The 19,381-nt window shown below is 37.0% G+C and overlaps 1 protein-coding gene across 2 annotated transcripts in view; it reads left to right on the forward strand.

The window, feature by feature from the left end:
* ASB3 (ankyrin repeat and SOCS box containing 3) overlaps positions 1–19,381 on the forward strand; it is a 113,688-nt gene that overhangs the window by 77,259 nt on the left and 17,048 nt on the right. For both annotated transcript variants that reach the window (XM_059406082.1, XM_059406083.1), the window contains exons 8-9: positions 6,946–7,203; positions 14,549–14,679. In XM_059406082.1, the coding sequence (XP_059262065.1) occupies positions 6,946–7,203; positions 14,549–14,679 (389 nt within the window). The remainder of the gene's footprint in view (positions 1–6,945; positions 7,204–14,548; positions 14,680–19,381) is intronic.

The following is a 19,381-nucleotide window of genomic DNA, read 5'->3' on the forward strand; positions in this document are numbered from 1 at the left end:
CTTATTATGTGACCTTTTGATAATTCAGCCAATAAGTTGGTTAGATGTTTTGTTGGCTAATTGGACATAAAATAATCAAGATGTTTGTCTGTTTTTAGTTGTTTAAAATAAGTCTTGTTATGTTGAATTTCCTTTTACTGTGCTTCTGTTATCAGGATAATGTTTCTGTATACATTTTTGAATTTCAAAGACCAGAATGATAAAAAGGGTACAATCCCTAAAAATAAGGCCTAGGCATTGTTTTTTTAGTTTTTAAACTTCTCCTCCCTATTATCTGTTGATTTCCACTATTTTATAACATGCATTCTCTTAATGTGTCAGTTAGCTCTTGATATTCATGTTAAATAAGATGGACTATTTCTTTTTAATTCATAGGCTTTTCAAGAGTTTTCCAGTTCTTCATTGGGGTTTGAGAGAAAATTTGTTTTAAGTGTTAGGGGACTTAACATGCTTATTTCCATGTAATCTGTATTTTCACCAAAGATTATCTAAGCTCTAGGGTCTATTGTTGCTCAATGGTATGTGATAAGCTCATTTAGAACATAAGTTCCTTGTGTTTCTGGGTTTACACATATATTTGAGGCTTTCTTAATAGCTTCCCCAAAAGCTCAGGGCATGCTGACAAAGTTTTATGATCATCCACTTCATTTTATGTTTATTATTTGCCATATAAATGGTAGTTTTGTTAGAGAAGGGACTATAAATGTGGTACTAGGTGGTCACATAAACCTTTTAGGAGTGTGCTCTTGTCCTAACACAAGGCTGATAATTGGAAGATGTTTAGAGCTGGGTTTTCCAAAGTGTTTTTGTAGGATGTTAATTCTGTGGGTCATTAATAGATATTACATAGGACACAGGGGTTTTTATAGTTAATTAAGTTTCGGAAACACAGAGTTAAGCAAGGTTCACTAAGTTTTTTTCCTGAAAGGTTTCCAAGAATTTTTCTTATGGTGATGTCTATGAATTCTAAAGAAGAGAATGAGTTTACACAAGTTTGAGAAGTCTGAAAACAGGGCAGAGGGAGAGGAAAAGAATCCAGGGCAAACACAGACTTCTGTAGAGCACAAAGCCTGATACGGGGCTTGATCTCACAACCCTGAGACCACGATCTGAACTTTTGTTCCTGTGTTTAAAGACTTTTTGGAGATTTTAAAATCTCTTTATTATTTTCAGATTAACAATTGGACCTGTTAAAAAACTCAACTGAGTAAATTTGAAGATCTTAATTGGCTTTATTAAACAATTTATGAATCCGGTGGCATCCTGTCTAGCCAGTAGAGGGAATCACCACTGAACTAGACTAAAGAAAGGTTTTTAAAGGCAAAGAGAGAGCATAAAAAAAAGGAGACAGGAACTGACTATCAAGAAATGAATGCACTGTTTAGACAACGTTGGCCTCCTAAGGGGTTGGAAGAGTCCCTCAGTATTTTCCAATATTGACCAGGAAATTCCATGTTGACTGGTTAAAGGTCACATTCCTTACGGAGTTGAAACTGCAGTTAGGTTATGTTTTAAGTCTTAGCTTACTGACTTGAGGCCTTAACCCAGGTGATGCCGTGTGGGGCCCATGATTTTCTTTTTTACAGATCCATGTCTTTAATTTTAAAGAAAATTCTTCTGGGGTGTGTGGTTGGCTCAGTCAGTTAAGTGTCCGACTCTTGATCTTGGTTCAGAATCTTGGTTCTCCCTCTCCCTCTGCCCTTCCTCCTGTTCTCATACTCTCTCTCCTCTCTCAAATAAGTAATCTTAAACAAAAAATACTTCTTGGGGGAAAAACACAATACTGCTTCTGAGATGTGTCCAGAGGTTGAAGAAGGTGTTTTGGCATTTAATTTGAAAATGTGACTAGCATACTTTATTTATTATTTTTTTTCTAGCATTATTTTAAAAAATAAGTTCATTCTATAGTTCTCTCTTTTCTGACCTCAGTGTATACCGTATAGGATTTCTCAAATATTTTCATCATGGAGCCTTAGTCATATGGATCATTTTCAGGGTCTTGTGTTCCTTGGAACATACTTTGGGAAACATAGGTTTGGCCTTAAAATATTCCTCAATTTGATTTAACTATTTCATGAAGCATTCAGTTTTCATAATAGAGAAGCAATATTTCATATATTTGCTGTATTCACTGGTAGATTCACTGGTATATACTCACTGGTAGATTTTGGTTTGATATTATACCAGTTCTACCAGTTACCAGTTGTGTGACTAAGCGTCACAGTTTTTGTGTCTAGAATGGAGATAATAGTATAACTTACTTCTTAGGGTTCTTGTGGGAATTAAGGCAAATTTCCCATGTAACACATTTAACATAGTGCGTAGTATAGAATAAATACTCATTAAAATTTCTTGTTTTAAAGAATTATATGCGTGTATGTTCCTCCCACATTTTAGAGATGAATGGTTTATCTTTAGGCATTGTTCTTAAAATTTTCTTAGCAGGAGCCACATGTCTGGGTGCTATATTAAAATTTTAATGAGAAAGTCACTAATTGTTTTATAGTTTTTTTCTGAATAGAAAATGGCTAGGGAACCCATCTGTAGCACTTACTCTAATAGCTTGCATTTAGGATTCTCATTTACCTTTGTATTCTGTAGCAAAAGTGTGTTTCAAGAACTAAATCATTAAGAGCTAAAGTTATCAGTGGTTAAGCTGTTGATGGCTTCAGAGCACTTGAGGGAAGAATTCAACCAGTCCCTGAATTGCACATGTAAACACTCATGCCTTGAAAATTGCCAGGCTTCTTGAGAATTATATATCACACTTGTAGTGAGGCAGTTTTCTCATAGTTTACCTACATATTTATTGGAACTCTTTCAACAGTCCATGTGTAGCTTGTCTATTCTATAGTGGAATCAGCAAGTAATAACTGCAGGCAAAATAATGAGAGCCTAGTCAAATGAGGTCAAAGTGGTTGAAATAAATTGGTGATAACTGTTTAGAGCCATCAATCAGAAGTATATTCTTCAGCATTTTTTGTAGTGCAAGACTGCTGCCAGCAAATCTCTCAGCCTTCTTTTATCTGAAAAGAACCAAAGGAAAAAATATATACCTACAGGGCTATTTTCAAGAACAGTAATATGAATGATGGACTTCAAATCAGGAACAAATAGCAACATGGTAGGCAGGCAAAAAGGTTTTAATTTTTATGAAGAAATTTTAGAGGGGTGCTTGGGTGGGAGAAATGGTTGAGCATCCCATTCTTGTTTTCAGTTCAGGGCTGTGAGATCCAGCCCCATGTTGGGCTCTGCCTGCAGCGTGGAGTCTGCTCAAGACTCTCACCCTCTCCCCCTACTGTCCCCACTGCCCCCACCACACAATCTCTCTGTCTTCTTCTCTCTCTCAAATAAATAAATCTTTTTTTTTTTTTTAAGATTTTATTTATTTATTTGACAGAGATCACAAGCAGGCAGAGAAACAGGCAGAGAGAGAGAAGGGAAGCAGGCTCCCTGCTGAGCAGAGAGCCTCATGTGGGGCTCGATCCTAGGACCCTGGGATCATGACCTGAGCCGAAGGAAGGGGCTTTAACCCACTGAGCCACCCAGGTAAATCCTTTTTAAAAAATTTTAGAATTATTGATTTTCCTTTTAATTTTTTTTTTAAAGATTTATTTATTTGTTTGAGAGAGAAAGACCACAGTGGGGAGGGGCAGAGGGAGAGAAAGAGAGTCCCAAGCAGACTCACAGACTCACAATGAGTGCAGAATGCAATGCTGAGCCTCCATCAGGGGCTCAGTCTTCGGATCAGCTCAGAGATCACTACCTGAGCTGAAACCAAGGGTCAGGTGCTCAACTGACCCTGCCACCCAAATGCCCCTCAGTTTTTCTTTTCCAATTGCTATGTAAATAACTAAAAATAAAGCAGATACTGTTTAAGGTTTTAACTAAAGAAAAGCACAAACTGGAGATTAGAGGACATGGATTTATAAAAATACACATAGATTAGGTAACAGTTTACTTGTTTACCACTATTTGTTGCTATTTACTGCTTATTAAAGTTTACTGCTTTAAAATTTTGATTTCAAATTATATGCATAAATCCTCAGAAGTAGTTGGTTTCACATGGCAGTGGCTTAAACATTTTGTATTTGTTTTATCTATAATTTTTATGCTCTTATTTACTTAAATTCCATGATATTGTGATTAATAAAATATTTTTTGTATTTATAGTTGTTTAATATAGCATTAATGCCATGTGCAAAGGGAGAATGATTTTTTTTTTTAAGGTTTTAATTTATTTACTTGAGGGAGAGAAGAGTGAGAGGGAAGGAGGGAGAGAGAGAATGAGAAGGAGAGGGTGAAGCAGACTCCCCGCTGAGCAGAGAGCCCAATGCGGGGCTCCATTTCAGGATTGTGAGATCATGACTTGAGCTCAAGGGAAGTGCTAAGCTGATTGAGCCACCCAAGTACCCTGAGAGAATGATTTTATTACATATTTTCTTCCACAGTTGTGTACATAGTTATTTACTAAGCTTTGAGAGAGTTAAACTTAAAGCATAGTTTTTAAGATGTGGTCACAGGGCCATCAGAATTGCAGTTTTTGATGACTGTATCATATTTTGTACTTATCCACTATTATGTTGTTAAACAGGTAATTTCTTTGTTTTTGAAGTCTGTTACAGATAGTGCTATGGTTAATGTTGTACAAATAGGATATAATTTCTTTTTGTCTTGGATAAATTCCCAAGATTTATACTTACTCTATTCTATTCTACTTATTATTATTATTTTTTTTACTATTCTACTTCTTTCTTTCTTTTTTTTTTTTTTTTAAAGACTTTATTTATTTTATTTGACAGAGAGAGAGCACAAGTAGGCAGAGAGGCAGGTAGAGACAGAGGGGGAAGCAGGCTCCCTGCTGAGCAGAGAGCCCGATGCGGGGCTCAATCCCAGGACACTGAGATCATGACCTGAGCCGAAGGCAGTGGCTTAATCCGCTGAGCCACCCAGGCGCCCCTCTACTTATTTATTTCTTAAAGTAAGCTCCACACCCAACGTGGGGCTTAAACTCATGACCCTGGGGTCAAGAGTTGCATGTCCCATTGACTGAGTCAGCCAGGTATCCCCTATTATGTTTTATTTTAATTGTTGTTTTATTTTAATTAATTTTAATTAATTATTAATGGTAACATACTATACATATAATTTTATTTTACAAATACTTGTATAGTGTTAGTTTTGTGTGCCAAAAAGGTAAAGTAATTGGTTCAGAGTTCCATGGATAATAAGCTGAGCATGCTGGCTCCAGAGACTGTGCCTCTTATAACTTTGCTATGATATCTCTTTTGATACGTCTTGCCCAGTTAGCTTTCTCAGAAAAGGGTTACTCTTATTTTCAGTCAGTTCAACCACCACAACTTACCAGTATTGGATGATACATTAAAAAAAAAATAAAAGTAACCAATTTAATAGATATAAAATGATATACTTATATTCTACAAAAGTATTTGATAAAGAAGATTAATTCAGAAATATAAAACTAAGTTAAATTTTTGTTCATAAAGAAGCTTTTCTTGTTTTTACCATTATAAATTTAAAATAAAAGGGAAATTAACTAAGACTCTTGCTAAAGGAAATGGTATCTTGGAAATTCCTAGAGTGAGTCAGTCCTCTGTTTTTAGGGATTGATGACATTTTTAAAAAACTTTGCTTCTGGGGCTCCTGAGTGGCTCAGTGGGTTAAGTCTCTGCCTTCGGCTCGGGTCATAGTCTCAGGGTCCTGGGATCGAGCCCCATATCTGGCTCTCTGCTTAGCAGAGAGCCTGCTTCCGCCTCTCCGTCCTCCTGCCTCTCTGCCTACTTGTGAACTCTCTGTCAAATAAATAAATAAAATTTTTTTTTTAAGATTTTATTTATTTATTTGGCAGACAGAGATCACAAGTAGGTAGAGAGGCAGTCAGAGAGGCAGACAGAGAGGGAGGAAGGGAAGCAGGCTCCCTGCTGAGCAGAGAGCCTGATGCAATTTGGGGCTCGATCCCATTACCCTGGGATCATGACCCCAGCCGAAGGCAGAGGCTTTAACCCACTGAGCCACCCAGGCGCCCCTAAATAAATAAAATCTTAAAAAAATAAATAAATGAAATAAACTTTGCTTCTAAGTATTTTGTTGTAAGTACTTAATTGTATGAAAATACCACAGTTTGAGAAGAGTTTTCTATTTGTCAATGATAATTTTAAAAATTATCTACTTAATATGAATGTTTTAAATTCTAAGGACACTACCTCTTCATAGTTGAAAATTAAAAACCATGCAGGAGGGTAATATACTTAAATAAATACTTAATTAAAATCTTTAATTAAAAGGTAAAATACTCCCTTTACCCTGGTACCCTAATCTCAATTCACTAGACCCATGAAGGGGTTGCAGGATGAGAGGCCCTGAAATGTATCACTTCAGCATAAAGATTGTTTTGAGTTAAAAGTAGTAAAAACCCAGCAGATGCAAGAAAAGTTCTCTGCCTCTCCCGAAACTACCTAACTTTACATTGGAAAGGAGAGCCTGCAACAGAAAGAGAACTATTATCAGAGACTTCCCTTTACCTAGGGAACTCAATCTGAATAATAGGGCAACCTTATTTTTCCAAACCCCTCATTTCACCTTTCTGCTAATGAGCTCTCTTCCCTTTGTATCCTCAGGCCCATATCCTGCTCCTTATAAGGGTCACGTTGCTTCCTTGTCTTTGGAATTTCATGTCTATATGGATTCTCCATACTTACACCTATTAAATTTTATTTTCTCCTGTTAATCTGTCTCATGTCAGTTTGATTCTGAGTCCAACTAGAAGGACCATAGGGCAGAGGAAGTTTCTCCTTCCTGACGCATGTCACAGCATTCTGCTATCCCATCTGCCATTTATTTTCCAGCCATAAGTACTATTAAGTATTTGTAAGAATTTTTTAATATAAAAGTCTAACTTTCTTTCTCTCTTTCTTTCTGGTGGAGCTGCGAATTTTTTGGAATTGTGAATATTCTTTTGAAATATGGAGCCCAACTAAATGAACTTCATTTGGCCTACTGCCTGAAGTATGAGAAGTTTTCAGTATTTCGCTACTTTTTGAAGAAAGGTTGTCCATTGGCACCATGGAACCATGTTTCTGAATTTATAAGTCATGCGATTAAAGCACAGATGAAATATAGGGAATGGTTGCCATCTCTCCTGCTCGCTGGATTTGACCCTCTGAATCTACTATGCAGCTCATGGTAAGAAATCCTACCATAGTAAAACTTTTCCTTTTTGAGTGAATATACTACCTTCAATTTCTCCCAATTTCTTAAGATTCCCATATTGGGAGAAGGGTATGTGTATATGTGTGTTTGTGTGTGTGTATGTTTGCACATGATGGCTAGGTTAGAGTGAAGAAGTAGGGGATTCCTAATAGTGAGATTGAATGTAAGAGTCCTAATAAAAATTAAGAGGTGACTGGAAGGGAGTAGGGAAGGATGGATTCTTTGGAGAGGGCTATTTTTTCTACTTAGGCCATCTCTCATGCTCTTAAAAATGTCTGTAACTCATGGAACCAGAAAAGACTTCGAATAGCGAAAGGAATATTGAAAAAGAAAGCTAAAGCTGGTGGCACCACAATTCCGGACTTCAAGCTCTATTACAAAGCTGTCATCATCAACACAGTATGGTACTGGCACAAAAACAGACGCATAGATCAATGGAACAGAATAGAGAGCCCAGAAATAGACCCTCAACTCTATGGTCCACTAATCTTTGACAAAGCAGGAAAGAATGTCCAATGGGAAAAAAAGTCTCTTCAACAAATGGTGTTGGGAAGATTGGACAGCCACGTGCAGAAAAATGAAATTGGACCATTTCCTTACACCACACACGAAAATAGACTCAAAATGGATGAAGGACCTCAGTGTGAGAAAGGAATTCATCAAAATCCTGAGGAGAACACAGGCAGCAACCTCTTCCACCTCAGCCACAGCAACTTCTTCCTAGGAACATCGCCAAAGGCAAGGGAAGCAAGGGCAAAAATGAACTATTGGGATTTCATCAAGATCAGAAGCTTTTGCACAGCAAAGGAAACAGTTAACAAAACCAAAAGACAACTGACAGAATGGGAGAAGATATTTGCAAACGACATATCAGATAAAGGGCTAGTGTCCAAAATCTATAAAGAAATTATCAAACTCAACACCCAAAGAACAAATAATCCAATCAAGAAATGGGCAGAGGACATGAACAGACATTTCTGCAGAGAAGACATCCAGATGGCCAACAGACACATGAAAAAGTGCTCCATATCACTTGGCATCAGGGAAATACAAATCAAAACCACAATGAGATATCACCTCACACCAGTCAGAATGGCTAAAATTAACAAGTCAGGAAATGACAGATGTTGGCGAGGATGCGGAGAAAGGGGAACCCTCCTACACTGTTGGTGGGAATGCAAGCTGGTGTAACCACTCTGGAAAACAGCATGGAGATTCCTCAAAATGTTGAAAATAGAACTGCCCTATGACCCAGCAATTGTACTACTGGGTATTTACCCTAAAGATACAAACGTAGTGATCCAAAGGGGCATGTGCACCCGAATGTTTATAGCAGCAATTTCCACAATAACCAAACTATGGAAAGAACCTAGATGTCCATCAACAGATGAATGGATCAAGAAGATGTGGTATATATACACAATGGAATACTATGCAGCCATCAAAAGAAATGAAATCTTGCTATTTGTGACAACGTGGATGGAACTAGAGCGTATCATGCTTAACGAAATAAGTCAGGTGGAGAAAGACAACTATCATATGGTCTCCCTGATATGAGGAAGTGGTGATGCAACATTGGGGCTTAAGTGGGTAGGAGAAGAATAAATGAAAGAAGATGGGATCTGGAGGGAGACATACCATAAGAGACGCTTAATCTCACAAAACAAACTGAGGGTTGCTGGGGGTCGGGGGGTGTCGGGAGAGGGTGGTGGGGTTATGGACATTGGGGAGGGTATGTGCTATGGTGAGTGCTATGAAGTGTGTAAACCTGGCAATTCACAGACCTGAACTTCTGGGCTAGTAATACATTATATGTTTATAAAAAATTTTTAAAAATTAAAAAGAAAATGCCTGTGTCTCAATAGCCAAAATATGGAAAGAACCTAGATGTCCATCATCAGATGAGTGGATAAAGAAGATGTGGTGTATGTATGTGTGTGTGTGTGTGTAAATATATATATATATATACACTTACATATATAAATATATAAATATAAATATATATATATATATATATATATATATATAATGGAATACTATGCAGCCATCAAAAGAAATGACATCTCGCCATTTGCAACAACCTTAATGGAACTAGAGGGTATTATGCTGAGTGAAATAAGTCAGTCAGAGAAAGATGATTATCATATGATCTTCCCGATATGAGGAATTTGAGAGGCGGTGGGGGGCTTTGAGAGGTAGGGAAGAAAAAAACAAGATGGGATTGGGAGGGAGACAAACCATAAGAGACTCTTAATCTCACAAAACAAACTGAGGGTTGCTGGGGGGAGGGGAGGTATGGATAGGGTGGTTGGGTTATGGGCATTGGGGAGGGTATGTGATATGGTTGAGTGCTTGAAGTGTGTAAGCCTGATGATTCACAAACCTGTACTCCTGGAGAAAATAAAACATTATATGTTAATAAAAATAATTTTAAAAAGGCCTGCAAAAGAATGGTTGTAGCTGCTTTGGAGATTTCTGTTGTCCTTTAGTCTATTAGAGTGAATACATTCATCCTGTAGCATCTTGTCTATTTGAACTTGGTCTCCCTTAATAAATACTGATTTGTGAAGTAACTGATGATATATGAAAGTTGAGTCAGGATTTTTCTTGGGCAGGAAGAGGACACTGTTTCTACCAGTCTTCAGCTGTTGCAAAAGTTTTAAGTGTCTGGATAGAACTGAGAAGGTAATTGTAGCAATGAAAGAACTCTTTTTTTTTTTTTTTTTTAAGATTTTATTTATTTATTTGACAGAGAGAGATCACAAGGAGGTAGAGAGGCAGGCAGAGAGAGAGAGAGGAGAAAGCAGGCTCCCCACCGATGCGGGACTCGATCCCAGGGCCCTGAGATCATGACCCGAGCCGAAGGCAGAGGCTTAACCCACTGAGCCACCCAGGTGCCTGCAATGAAAGAACTCTTGATCTGATAAGTCCAGTGAGAAAATAGAATGAAAGTCTCTAAGAAAATGGAGCACATGGATATTTTATAAAATTTCAGTGAAACATCTAGATGGCTTCATTCTTGTGCTTCAAAAACTAGTGTTCCCCTCTCTCTTTGCCTGCCTCTGCCTACTTGTGAGCTCTCTCTGTCAAATAAATAAATAAAGTCTTTAAAAAAAAAAAACTAGTGTTCACTGAAATAATGTTTAGTCAAATACTATATTTTGCATTTCAGCAGAAAAGTGCTTTGATATCTTGCTATTTGAGTTTTTCATTAGAAAAGAGGTTCTCTTTTTGGTTCATGCTGGCAACATTAGTGTTCTGTACTTGTATGTTTAGTTTGTACTTCTGGGACTCCATCTTTCCCTTGGTGGCTTCTACACCTGCATATGATGAACACGTCTGTATTCATCATGTTTATTAGGAAAAACTGCTTTCTGGTAGGTTGTTTAAGGAACATAGAAGTAAAAACAAAGTTGAGATATGCATTCTGATTCCCATTTTACTTTTTTGTGTATAGCTTTACAAGAGGTGGAATACCTATTTGTATTTACTTCTTTCCCACTGGCTGACTAATACCCATTCATTTGTCAGATACTCATTGTTGCAATTCTCTCTATATCTTTTCAATAAAATTTCATAGAAATCCATTGTGTTTTAGATAACTGAATGAAATATAAAGATTATTGACAATTCATTGAGGAATCACTGATTTTTAAAAGTTATTTGTATGTGCTTATTTGTCTCAAACCCCCATACATGTGCATGTATACTGAAATAGAAACACTTGCTAAGAAATGGTCTCTCTAGCTGTTGACTAAAGTAATTTAAGTACCCTTAACTATTAGCTTAGTGAATTTTATGGTTGTTTTGGGCTCCTGACAGCTAACAGCAGTTGCCTCTCAGATTTCTAGGATTCACTCTCCAACTGCTGCTATAAACCCAGGCCAGCATGTGGGGTAGCTATGGACAGCCCTGACAGTATGTCTGTGTTTCTCTGTCACCCAATGAGGTGCTTGTCCTCATGGGTCCTACTTTCTTCTCAGCAGTATTCTTTGTGTTCCTCCACTGAAGCTACTAACTCAACTCTATACTACTTGTCCATTACTTTCAGCCTTCACACTAACTTCTGGTTTCTGGTTTATTTTTTTTTAACCAACACTTAGTAGGCACTGTTTTAAGTTTGGTACTGTATTAACTCATTTAATATAGAATACAGTGGATACTGTTATCTTTGTTTTACAGAGAAGGAAGTTGAGGCCCAGAGTATTGAACATACTTGCTGAAGCTCACATAGCTAGTTAGTGCTAGAGATTAGGTTTGAACCTAGGCTGTCCTGTAGTGTGGTTCAAGTCTGTCTTTCTAACCACTGTGCTCTGCCGCCTTAGTCCTGTGTGTCCACATGGGCCCTATAGTTACATCACTTAATTTCAGCTGTCTTAATCCCTTGGCTAACCTGGGAGGGATATGTGCCAACTTCTCTTGCTCCTTCCTATTCCTATGTTAGGAAGAACCTATACAGGGAAAAAAAACTAAACATTGCCTCTTTTCCTTTCCTCCTCAGCCAATCACCTAGGCTGCTGGAAGGAGAGGGAATTATTTAGCTTTATTCTCCCAGAAGGCTTTGTACAATACACTCTTCCAGTCCCCAGTCCTGATACAGGATCCGCCCTCTCCCCATGTGAATAGTTTGTTTAAAAATTTGTGTGTTATATAGAGTACCTAGGTGGCTTAGTTGGTTAAGGGTCCAATTCTTGATTTCAGCTCAGGTCATGATCTCAGGAATGTGAGATTGATCCCTGTGTTGCAGTCTGGGGACTCTGGACTGGGTGTGGAGCCTGCTTCAGATGCTCTCTCTCTTCTCATCCCTCTGCCACCTGCCCCCCCCCCCATGTCCCCCCACCCGCCCAGGGTGATGCTCTCTCTCTCTATAAAAGAGGGAAAAAAAAACAGTATGTGTCTTACATTTCTTCATATTTCTGTGTGCTCTATTCATTGGGTGTGTTAGGACAGAAAAGAGTTGAGAACCAGTAAGCTACAATTTATTTTGAAGTAAATTGTAAAACTTCCATCTATCTGGACTGAGAATACCACTTATATATATTTTACTCCAAATGAGTAACTTTAGTCATTTTATATTCATTAGGAAAATACAATGGAAAACTTCACTTTAGCAATGAAAATGCTTAACATGGTCAAATTTTTGTTCACTGATCTTTTATTGAATGTATAAAGCTAGTGTTTATGCTGAATATGATAAATGTTTTGCTTTCTTTGATCAAATTTACATTCAAAGAGCTGTTACAAGAAAAATTCTCCCATAAAAATTCCAATATGTTGTTAAAGTGGATTTTGGTTGTATCTTATTTTATCACACATAAGTCTGTTGCTTACTCTTTGTCATGTAAATTATAAATGTCTTTCCTAGTATTGCTTGCCTTAAACAGTCTTAAAAAATGTATCTGGCTGAATAATTGCCTGTCACAATATAATCTACAGAGTTGAAATATTTTTTCAACTTTAAATGCAAGGCTAGGTACACCCCCCAGCCCTTGCCCAAATGTAATAGGTGAATAATAGAAAGTAAATGTCATCTGTGCATTTAGTTGATTAACTGTCACTTGTTTATGATTGTACAACTGCTTTGTACAATGTAATGGTCAATGTAGTACAGTAACAATACATTTTTAGTGGCATTATCAGCATTTGTAGAATATATTCACCATTATATTAACTAAAGCTGTAGAAACAGATTTATTTTTTACGTGTGTGTTAGATAACTGCATAAAAATGACTTTGTGTTTGGTCATAGTGAGACTTAAAGCACACTTTAGCAGAAAAATGAAGCCATTAAAAAAGAAATAAGGAGCTAGAATTAAGTAACCTTTGGTGCAGGGTACTAGAAAGTCAAGGGAATTGTTTACTTTTGAGTATATTTTATCATTTTATTTATTCTCAATATTTCCTGATAAGTTATGATTTCACTGAGAGCTTCCCAAGAAGTAGAAGATTTTCCTAAAGCATTTGTGCTATACTTTAAGTTCTTTCTTATTTATGCTTGCATATTAGAGAATTAAGAATTTGGGAAATGATTTTCATGCTCTCTAATCAGTCATTTCAAGGACACTCTGACCCTGAGTTATAAGAATTAAGTTATCTTTGAGATGATATATTGAGAGCATTACTCAATTTCTTTCCTTTCATTCTATTTTTTCCCCCTTCTTTAGTCCTTGCTTGGTAATGTCTTCAGAAAAGCAATCTTGGAAAAAAAAAAAAAAGCAACCTTGGAAGGAATTTCTGAAGTAATTACCAGAGGCCCTAATCATTTTATTTTTATTTGAACAATGTGATAGAGTAGGGGAGTATCTAGTTGAGTACAATTTAGGTAATCCTATTAGAATTTGGAGTTAACCTTAAGCTGTGACTAAATTTCATGTGTATAATATTTTAAGTCCTATCAAAAATGCAATACTGAAAATTTCAGACCACTTCTAGAAATAGCAAATATTTATGTAACATTTTTGTTTTAAAAAGTATGTTTATATATTGTTTCATATTATTTTCACCAAAGTGAACTGAGATAGGCAGATTAAGTATTATTCCCATTTTAGGAAAAAAAAAAAAGAGAGAGAGAGAGAGAAAGGAAGAGAATTTAGGCAACATATTTGTAAGTAGCAGAGGTGGTATTAGAAACCAGAACTTTTCTTAGACTAATGCTCTGTTCAGTGGGATTCAAGTGCTTATAAAATTGGGGGGAAGTCTCCTCTGGCTGGATTGGTAGGAAATTTTGATATTATTTTGAAAAAATAGAGGGAAAACTGTTTGTCTTGAACACCTTTCAGTCCTTAAAGACAAAACTTATTCTGGTACATCTTTTAGAACTGAATCTATAGTGGGGAAGGTTCCTAGAGGGGTACAATTTTATGTCCCTGGGAGTTGGACAGAAAAAGTTCATCTCTCCCATATATTCGGTTTATAGTTAACTTTGGGTGTTTGGGCATTATCCTTTCAGGGGTGTTAAATTGTGTGTATGTGAGGGGACCAGTCTAGGTTCAGCAAGATGGTCCGAGTTGGAGGAGGTAATGGCAAATCCACAGATGGTGCTGGTGCTGTTTCTCTTTTTCTTACCATTGATGCTGAGAAACGGGGATTCTCTGGTCATCCACTGGACAACTATACACAGAATTGATTTGTTTTCTTGCAGGAACCTGTAGATGATTATTTGTATCCACTGAACTTTCTCCAGTTACACGATTATTTTCTGTGCCTCAGTTTTTGTTCTTCCTTCTATACTGCAGTGTTGTAAGAATAGTTATGTGGTGTTTGTTTTCAGGATGAACCCTTTTGTGTCTAATGGTGTGTTAACGTCTTCCCAATATAGGATTGACTCAGTCAGTGATGATACCCTTATCTTCACTTTGGAGTTTACCAATTGGAAGAGGCTTCCTCCAACTGTTGAGAAGATGCTCTCCACTCGTGCCTCAAACTCTTGGGCTCTGCAGCAACATATTGGTAAGAAAGTACAATTTTTTTTTTTTTTTAAAGATTTTACTTCATTTATTTGACAGAGATCACAAGTAGGCAGAGAGGCAGGCAGAGAGAGGAGGAAGCAGGCTCCCCGCTGAGCAGAGAGCCCGATGCGGGTCTCAATCCCGGGACTCTGGGATCATGACCTGAGCCGAAGGCAGAGGCTTAACCCACTGAGCCACCCAAGCACCCCAAGAAAGTACAATTTTAAACATGTTTCACTACTTTTTCTTCTCTTCCTCCTCTAGCTATGTTATAATGTTAAGCGACCAGAGTCAATGGAGAGCATACATTAAATTGGGCATCATTTGCATTTTCTTTATATGGGGAAAGGATGGGGCTGTGGTGGTGGTGATGGGGGTCGTAATAATTTCCTTCAACAAAAGTCATATCTGATTTGGTAAGTTTAGCCTCAGGAACGGGTATTTATTGATATTTTTATTTAATGGTATCTTTTTATTTCTCGTAAGGATTATTTAAACAAAAGTGAGTCCTAAAATTGTTGTTAGTCTATATTTAGTTTGTGCTCAGAAAAATGCTGAACCTAATTTTCCTGTTAGGTGTGTGTGTGTGGATTTGTGTTCTCTCTTTAATAATTTGTCATCTCTAAAAGGAAATAATACCATCCCTTATTTATACCTGTTCTTACTGAATGCATGCCAGTGTGTTGGTATGATAAAACTGTCAAAGTGAGCTTGGTGAAAATTCTGTGAATTGATTGATACTTTAAATGACTGTTTCAAAAGAAATTCTCAACTTCCTCTCACTAAATTTTTTTAAGCTAGTTATAAAAAACGCATACAGCAGAAGATTTTACACAAGGAAACCAGTTTAAGCTGAACATAATATATTGCCAAGTATTCCTATTTACTTATTCAGATTTATTTTACTTTAACTATATTTTGTTAAACAGATGATATGTCTTAAGTTGGGAAAATTATTTCTTTGCTATTTTTGCATGAAATGTAGCTCTTCATAAAACATGTTGAATAGGTTTTTAACAAGTGAACTTATGCATATGTAGAAATGTGTCTTGTAATTTCTTGCAAAATTACATTTAAGAAAATTTTTTCAATCAAAAACAGACATTCAGGAAAATATGTTCTTGAACTGAGGTGTATTCAAACTCTTAGAGAGTTTCTATTGAAGAAAAAAGTAATCTGTTTGGAGTTCTGAGTCTTTTCATACAGAATTTCTTTAATAATAATGTTGGAAAACTCACTTGCATTTAATTCTTAATGTTGAAAATTGCATCTTCTTTTACTAATTATGTATCTGAAGCAGCAGAGAACAAATATCTATTCAAATTAGATAGAATATGAGACAATGGATTTTGGGAACAAAAGTCAAATGAGGAAGCATATGCCAAATGGGAAAATTATTGCAGTGTATCAATTAGTAAAGATATGTGGGAGTTTACTCTGAAGACTCTAACATATGGCAGGTTTGTCCAGATGAAGGTAAATCTTGTCCATGAGTACATTATCCTGCAGTGGACTAAATCCATCAAGGGCTTCTTTATTTAATTAGGCACTAGGTAGAGCTTGTGTAGGGTAATAATCATTATCTCTAAGAGGATTTTATTTTGGCTGAAGATTTGCAGAAGTCTTTCTCAGAAGTACTAATGTAGCTGATGCTTTTTTGGCCAACTTCTCTAGCCCAGTCCTCTTTTCTTGGTTCCATTCCCATGTATACAGCTGCCCTTTGTATTTCCCACGTTTTGACATATCCAAAATGTTGAACTTGTCAGTCATTTTTCCAACTAGTTCTGCTGTTCCTTCTGTATCCTGGTTTGAGAGGTGGAATGGTTTGGAGCTATTGACCCAGAATTGTGAGTTATTCTTGGCAGCTCTTTGTTACTTGTTTCATCGTGAGCAGTCTTGTTCAATAGGGATGATTGTGCGCCTGCTACTTGGCAAGGTCTGCCAACATTTTTGGTTGTCACAGCTGGTAAGGGGGCTCTTGTCATCTAGGGGGTAGCGGTGAGGGATGCTGCTAAACATCCTACAATGTGCAGGGCGGACAAAGAATTAGCTGGACTCCAATGTCAGCAGTGCTGAGTTTGAAAGACTGATTACATGGTCTTCTGGGTTGTCTGGTTTTAGGAAGGCCTTTTAATTCCTATCATGGGAAGCCTTTTCAACCCTGTTCTTATTGCACACTACTTAGGAAAAGCTTGCATTCTTCTGGCTAGTTATACTGGTCTCTCAAGGTATACGTTACTGGTTCTTCTTGTGCAGATAATGGGAGTCATTTGATGTCAGATTTTGTTTTAGTAAGGCTGAGGAAAAGATGTCCATCTACTCAGTTGTCTGAATTTCTAATAGTATTATGCTTTTCTTCCTTTCTTTAGTTCTAGGCTCTCTCTCAATATACCCAGCTTCCCTTTTTGCCTTCAGTTTTCGGGACACCATGTTTCTTTCTTTCTTTCTTTTTTCTTTTTCTTTTTTCAGTAGGATCCAGGCCCAGAATGGAGCCTGACTCGAGGGTTGAACTCATGACTCTGAGATCAAGACCTCAGCTGAGATCAAGAGTTGACCAAGCCACCCAAGCACCCTGACACTCCCATTTCTGTATATAGGTTATCTTTATTTGGATCTTTAGTTGTAAGATTTCTGGTGAGCAGAAACATGACCAGGAACACCACCAATGGGAGTGAGCCCAGAAAAACAACTCTTGGCTACCTCTCAAATAGATGACAGTCTTGCTTTTACCCACTTTCTCCAGTAACTTATCATGGTAGTAGAAACTACATTGTCAATATATTTCTTTAAATTTTTTTTTTGAAAAGATGCTTCTTGCAGCTCTATAACTATTAGTGAGCTCTTAGATAATTTCAGCTCAGTAGCTGGTTAAGTATATTGGTATCTATCTCAAGGAAAGGATTTTCTCCATTTTTTTAAGGCCTTTTTCAAGTCTTGGAGATGCCATGTACTTGGTCAAAATTCTCCTTTCCTTACCTTTTTCCTCTGTAAGAAAATAGCAAGTTGCTCTGGTAGTTTATAAATAAAAAGGACAACTAGTCCCTTGCTGCTCATCTTTTAATCATGAAGTCAGATTTGTCTTCAAAAAGTTGTTTTTGTTTTTGCATGCAGGTAAAATTTACTGACTGTTCACAGCTTTAATGACAATTTTTAAATCATGTGCCTTATATACACATCTTAGAAACATCATTTTAACCACATAGTAGTAGACTTTTTTTTAAAGATTTTGTTTATGTGTTTGATACAGAGAGAGAGATCACAAGTTTAAAACAGCAGGCAGAGAGAGAGGGGAAAGCAGGCTCCCTGCTGACCAGAGAGCGTGATGTGGGACTCAGTCCCAGGACTCGAGATCATAACCTGTGCCAAAGACAGAGGTTTAACCCACTGAGCCACCCAGGAGCCCAGTAGTAGACTTCTTCATAAAAAAAAAACTTGCCAATCCCTGACCAGCTGTCCAAGATAAAGTCTAAGTAATTACATTCTTAGGGATAAAAGCACTTGGCTTAGTTCATTCCCCCTTTAATGATCAAATATGTATAATTCTATCCATAGTAATATAAGAATCTGAATTCTACAAAGAATCTAAAAGGGCCCCAGGAAACTCTCTTGATCTATTCATTTCAGTATTCTTCTGCTTTGTTCTAAAAAGGATTTAAAGTAGTTTATGCATGTAGATTATCACAGAACAGTGAAGCAGAAGTAAAAAGTGAAAGCAAAAGAAAAATGAAAAGTAATATTGAGGATGGATCTAAAATGGAGTCAGGGAGAGCTTATAGATCCGAAACCTGTCTGTGGATAGGCTATAAGTCTGGCGCTGACTAACCTCTCTAGTCATTGACACTAGGTTACAGAGATCATTATGTAAAACAAGCTTATTGCTCAGAAGTAATATTCATGGACGATTTTCTAGACAATATCTTGGCAGCCATAGTTTCTCAGGACTTTATTTTACCAGTCTTCAATGTGGGCTCTTGCTATCATACCTGACTATAATTCAATAAAAGTAGATCTTCAGGGATCATCAGTCAGTGTCATCCAGGTATTAAGGTATTTGTTACTCTGAATTGACCAGGCTGGCTTTGTAATTGACCGGGCTGGCTTTGTAATATCTGGAGGAGTGGATGACCTATATGTACTTCAGCAGTTCTCTCTAAATATTATATCTTTCAACTCCATTTCTTTAAAAAATTTATTTATTTAAGTAATATCTACACCCCACACAGGGTTCAAACTCATGACCCCAAGATCAAGAGTCACAGGCTCTTCTGAATGAACCAGCCAGGCGCCCCTCAACTCAGTAGTTGTAATAATAGTAGTAGTTAACAACGAATCTAAAATTACACTACTTAAAAAGCATCAGTGTACAGCTATTTTATGTTGCAGGTTGAGTTGAGAACATATTTTTAAGAGATAGTTGAGCTTCAAAATAGAAGCAAAACAAAAATGGAACATAAACGTTGATTTGTGATAGGTTAAGTGTTCTGTTTGTGAAACCCAAAGAACATTATGAGAACTCCTTGCTAAATATGACGGGCAGAGCAAGTATCCACACCCAGCGTCTCCTCTGAAACTTTGAGCAGTACTCATAGTTTTGGAGCAGTCTTTATGACAACCCCTGCCTGCAGTAAGTACACCAAACTGACAACATGTAGCACCTTATTTTAAGAGATTGTTACATTTGCATTTAAAAAATTGAGGAATAA

This window comes from Mustela nigripes, chromosome 7 (assembly GCF_022355385.1).
Source record: "Mustela nigripes isolate SB6536 chromosome 7, MUSNIG.SB6536, whole genome shotgun sequence".
In the NCBI taxonomy this organism is placed as follows: Eukaryota; Metazoa; Chordata; class Mammalia; order Carnivora; family Mustelidae; genus Mustela; species Mustela nigripes.